Here is a 6,000-nt window from a genome sequence, read left to right as displayed (position 1 = left end):
CGTCTTGTCTACTTTTTATTTGCTCCATCTCTTGCTCTCTCTCTCTCTGTCTCTCTCTCTCTCTGTCTCTCTCTCTCTCTCTCTCTCTCTCTCTCTCTCTCTGTCTCTCTCTCTCTCTCTCTCTCTCTCTCTCTATCTCTCTCTCTCTCTCTCTCTCTCTCTCTCTCTCTCTCTCTCTGTCTCTCTCAAGTAAAGTCTAACTCTACTTGACATATGCATAAAGAGTCTATTGGAATACGCTAGCAGTGTCAACTCTTTACAAATGAAATAGGCTAATGGGCGATATGCGTACAATGAGGGAAGAACAGCTTCTGTACCTCTTTTTAGCTGTGTGTGTCTCCCCCTGTTCTCGCCCTCTTTGGTTTTCTGTTTGTCTCGTTCCCCCCGCTTTAATCTTAATTAGGTACTACAGAGTGTAGCGTAATGTCAGAACGGCGTAAGAAGGAAAAGGTTTCTGTCGCAGTTTTTTAATCATTAGTATGAATCGTCCCCCAGTCCCCAGTTCATCAAGTGAGCAAAGTTTTCCTGTAGTTTGCCACCTCAATTCAACTCTTCTAATGGAATACAAAGTAATTTGCTGAAAGGGAAAGTGCTTTGAGGGAAATATTTCTCTCTCTCTCTCTCTTTCTCTCACATCCATCTCTTTTAATTTCAGTCTCAACTACATCAGTTAGTGTTTAGAGGGACAGAAGGACAGATTCACAGGCACATTGCCTGATGAAGACCCTTAGAACCCGCTGTGGACGGACGGTTATGTGTGTCAAGTTGGATGGCTATAATAACGGTCTGTCCAACCTGGAGCTTCATTACTAGCTGTCCATCTGTCCACTGAAGAGCTGGCTGCCTCACATGTTGGCTCTCTACTGTATGTGGCTGCGGGCTGCTCTGGCTGGCTGCTGGGGTGACCATATTTTCAAAAACCAAACCGGGACCAAACCGGGACCAAAGATCATTTAAATCTGATTGCAAAAATATCTACAAGCTGGTGATAATAATTGATTATCTGATTAATTATTATTAATCAATGCCTATTTTGGGCATATCATTATGTAAAAATTCTAAAACTTTCAGAAATAGTGTAAATAGCAAGTATAATCAATTCATTGATATATATATATAAAAAACACAAAACCTGTTTCTCGATTATTCGATTAATATAAAAAGTAATCGATAAGAAAATAATCAATAGTTGCAACTTGCAGCCCTGTTTAGACAACAGGCACAACTGAGTGGCTGCATGTGAGGTTGTCTGTATGTCTGTCATGTCCCTCTCTGTCTCACTGCCTGCCTGCCTGTCTGTCTGCCTGTCTGTCTGTCAGTCATGTCCCTCTCTGTCTCCAGCTCCCTCCCCCTCCTCTCTTATCAGTGCAGGGTTCAGTCAACACTAATGTTCTTCTACAGTAATAGACCACAGAGACTCATAAATAACTGGTGTGTGTGTGTGTGTGTGTGTGTGTGTGTGTGTGTGTGTGTGTGTGTGTGTGTGTGTGTGTGTGTGTGTGTGTGTGTGTGTGTGTGTGTGTGTGTGTGTGTGTGCGCGCGCGGACCCTTATGTATGTGTATGTGCTGATCTCTTTCTCTGCAAATGTTTGTGCGTCTTTGTATGAGAGCTTGTGTGTGTGCGTGCGTGCGTGTGTACAGCACATGCATATGCACACATACAGTACGTAAGTGGAGTGTTTACTCTGTGTGTGTGTGTGTGTGTGTGTGTGTGTGTGTGTGTGTGTGTGTGTAATGGTCTCTTCTGTGATGATGGTGTTGATTGAGTGCTGCCAATTTGAGAGAGAGGGAGAGAGAGGTGTATCACTTAGTTGGGTTCGTAGTAACACAGCAAGGTGATATCAGCACAGGCAAGATTCACATTAAAATCCTCATTGTTCATTTAACTTGTATTTATACTGTCACGGGGCAGCTTGTGCCCTTTACACAAACACAGATTGAGGACAAACATTGACTAACATCGCCGGCCGGCTTGGAAATGACTGAGTGGAAGTGTTGGTTCATGGACAGAGTTCTTAACATCGTATTTCCCAATGCATTTTAATGTTTGAAGTTTCTGTTTATTTAATCTGGGGTAGTTCATTGTGGTGGTGGTGGGATCGATCTCTGCCACTGTCGCTAGTGACTCCTACAGGTAGACCAGGGCACCTGTTCAGCGTGGAGTGGAACTAGAAAGGAGAGCATGAAAGATGGTTGATTTAGAAAGATAAACCATCCCAATTGGAGCCACTAGAGGCGAAATAGCATACAAATCCTACAAATGGTCTCCTTAAGTCGGCGTCGTCTGACACCAGATCTCGCGAACGTCCTATGTTTACTGGTGCTATAGAGCCCACGAGAGTGTGTTGCTGGGACAGAGAAATGTCGATAATGAAGTTGCTTTTCTCCTGATTTGTCTGGAAAAAAAGCCATTTTAGTATGAAAATCTTGGGAAGATTGCGTGGCTCGTGTTGATTGGGTCCAATATTTAGTTCAGTGACCATGGGGCTAAAGAATGGTTCAGAAGCTGTGTGCACGTTCACCTTTCCATTGGAATTAATAGACTCCAACCTGCTTCCGGTCTCCTAAAAAGGCGGATAGCGTGTTTCTCCACATGTGCTACTGTACGTCCTCCCGTTGAAACTCCTCACTGTCTGGTGACTCCATGTGTATCAGAGGAGACATGTGGTTGTCTACACTCTACTACACCCTCCCTAATAAACCATTCACACACACACACACACACACACACACACACACACACACACACACACACACACACACACACACACACACACACACACACACACACACACACACATACACAACAATTAAACACGTCACTTACGTATTTTGCATGCATGCCTACTTTAAGACTTCCCCTCCATCTCCCCCCCTACTACAGGAAGTGATGTATTGACTGCAGAGGAAGTGAACGTGAGGGATTTGGAGGCAGTCGCCAGTTTCACCCCCATGCCCTCCATCTCTGTTGGAAATGACTGGGGAAGACAATGACGCAGTGGAGCTGGACAGCAGCTGGAGCCAAGATGGAGACCTGCCAGACTGTGCACAGTGAGTCTGGGATAGGGACTGATAGCTAATGATTTGCATTATTCACATATTTAAAAAAGCAACAACACAATAATTAAAGAATATTAACACATTGGGTGCCAGCATTTTTTCATAACAACTTACGTTGGGTGCCAGCATTCTCCCCATTTACTGCGCTTTGCTGTTTAAAGCTCTAGACTCCACGAGGAGCAAATCCATGTAAAAAAAAACATCCATTCATGTTGCGCGATGACCCTGGCTACAGCCTGGAACGATAACATTTCACTCGCGAGTTACAATGGGGGGGGATCGCGCATCGCGCATGACCGGTTTTCCCCACCGGAAACAGATTCGGAGATATAGGTGTTTTAAAGAAGGAAATAGACAGGAAGTGGATGGGAGCCATGTTTTTGTTTCCGGTGATCTATCTGGCCTATCCTTCTCAAGATCACAATGGGTACTCCCAGAGCTGCTCTAGCCCCGCCCGTGTGGAGAAAAACGAAAAAAACAAAAAGACATATTTCACGGTCTGGACCGTGTTCGGCACCGGACCGCTACTCTGCGCAAACACGGTTCAGACCGTGTTTGGCACCCGATGTGTTAAAGAGAACATTTAAAATGTGTGTTCTGTTGGTTTGTGGAGGGTTCTTTCAGCGACAGTACCAGTTTATGCTTATCACAAAGACACAGACCTAATTGCGACTTCATGAATTCAAATCAACTCACCGCTCTACCTCATAAAACAAATATTTTAAAATAATCTTTGAAAAAGCCACACTCATTCTCATTTGTACTCAAAGTGAAATTGAACGGTTGATGTACTTTGAAATTGTCCTCATGGAGGAGTATTTGTCTTCAGGCTCCTGTTATCTTTATTTATGATGAACAAACTAGGCAAATGCCGAACAAACTACAGACATATTATTATTACCTAAATGTTTCCTGTTAAACGTTTCCTGGGACCATACCTCATTATCTCCAGGTGACCTCTAGACTCTAGAGGTCACCTGGAGATAATGAGTTATGGTCCGAGTCTCTCTCACAAGTTTCATCTGCCTTCCTTGGTTGTCTAGACTCTCTCACCGGTTCAAAATTATGATGCATTTCACCTTCATAAACTCTGTTACAGTGAAACGCTCCATCTCCAGCATCCGTTTTTATGTGTAATTCAAGGGATTCACCTTTTTCCGCTTATTACACGCCGCTATAGTTGATGAGCGCTGACAACTCAATCACCTTTCATTATATACACCTTGAAAATGTTTTTTGGGGGTGTGCACCCAATGAAAGTTAAGATTCCAAAAGGCTCCTTGGCTCTCCTCTCCCCTTTTCATTAGGCTACAGTATGGTGAATTATTTATTAAGTTGAATCAGGTAGTAGTAATCTTAATTCATATATAGCAGCTCTCTGAATGGCTTCCAAAGTGCATCACAACAACAGGAAAATAAATACAAATGAAAACAAATACAGAAGCTTGATCTAAAAAAAGAAAAAATCTACAAATGCTGCATCGCAGTTGTTTGCAATTGCCAACCAGTTGCAGTTATTACATCCATGTCTGCCCAGTCTCAAACATATATCTATATAATAAAGTTAAAGTTGTCCATCTGTCTTTCAGTCTGTCTACATTCTTTGTAGACAGACAGTTTGTCTGGACAGAAATGACCAAACGGAGACACGCTCCCCAAACTCTCCATAGTTGTTGTGTCACAGCTACATGGTGTACTAGACGGGGGTCTGCGGACAAATATATATTCATCTGGGGGTCCTTGCCTTGAAAATGTTTAAGAACCACTGGTTTAAACAACATTAGGAAACAATTCCAAAAAAGCAAGCCCAAGAAAACGCAATCCGCAACTACCAATATTTACAAGCAACTTTACAGAAAAACAAGCCCAAAGTCGCTTATAATAAGCAAACATGGCAACAATGGTAGAGACGCTGTCTGGGAATCATAAGGTCCCGGTTTGCCCCCCTGTCCACCCGGTGTGTCCCTGAGCAAGACGCTTAACACCTAACTGCTCTCCAGGCGCCGTATTAATAGTGCCCACTGCTCCTTTTAGGTAACAGTTAGGATGCGTAAATACAGAGGACAAAATTTCAGCTATGAGCAAACGTACAGTGACAAAAATATCCCAAAGGAGTGGAGACTAAATTTGATCATTTATAATTCTTATGAAGTTCACAATGACCTTGACCTTGAGTAGATGTGGATGTTTGTCAGAAAAACATGTCATTTCCTCAAGGCGTTCCTGAGATATCACATTCACAGACAGACAGACAGACAGACAGACAGACAGACAGACAGACAGACAGACAAACGGACGGACAATAAATGGTAAACATTATGCCTCCGGCCACAGCTGTGCGGCTGGCGGAGGTATAAACACAGAACTAGCACATCACATGCAGTGAAAAGCCATGGAGAAAAGATGGGTTGTTAGATGTCTTTCTTTTTAATGGACTGGTAGTTTCATAGTCTAGGGACCACAGAAGCAAAAATATGATCACCTTTTGATTTTACACAGATCTGTGGGATTTCCAATATACCATGCAGTGCCTTTTTAAGTAATTAAACATTTATTTAAACCCTAATTACGGTAATTCATTCTACGATTTAGAGGCAACCAATGAAGAGGGTCTAACAGTGGAGTGTTACTGTATGTGACCTTTTCCTGGTGTTTTGACAATGGTTTAGGGCTGCCTGGTTAAGATCAAGGCATTACAGTAATCCGGGCGAGATGACACAAAAGCATGAATGATTTTCTCTGTGTCCTTAAAAGTGAGAGCAGGGTTTTAAAGCTTTGCTCTATCCCTTAGCTGGAAATATAGCACTACTCTATGCAGCCTTGTAATGCGTTGGATCGACATTTAAAAGATCATCAAAGGTTACACCTGTTCTAGAGACGGGTTTAACAAAAGTTGCCAAAGGCCCAAGAGAATGCTGAACGTCATTGGAAATGTTCTGT

General features: G+C 42.9%; 1 protein-coding gene across 3 annotated transcripts in view; it reads left to right on the top strand.

The window, feature by feature from the left end:
• LOC308086042 (nesprin-2) overlaps positions 1-6,000 on the top strand; it is an 87,454-nt gene that overhangs the window by 33,419 nt on the left and 48,035 nt on the right. For all 3 annotated transcript variants that reach the window (XR_013933219.1, XM_080429366.1, XM_080429367.1), the window contains exon 2: positions 2,885-3,051. Coding sequence is in view for 2 of the 3 variants with exons in the window: in XM_080429366.1 (XP_080285492.1) it covers positions 2,975-3,051 (77 nt within the window). In the remaining variant the exon portion in view is untranslated. The remainder of the gene's footprint in view (positions 1-2,884; positions 3,052-6,000) is intronic.

The sequence above is a fragment of the Gymnoscopelus braueri genome, assembly GCF_963280865.1.
Source record: "Gymnoscopelus braueri genome assembly, chromosome: 5".
Taxonomy (NCBI): Eukaryota; Metazoa; Chordata; class Actinopteri; order Myctophiformes; family Myctophidae; genus Gymnoscopelus; species Gymnoscopelus braueri.
Note: the sequence above shows the minus strand (reverse complement) of the source record. Positions and strands in the feature narration are given on the sequence as shown.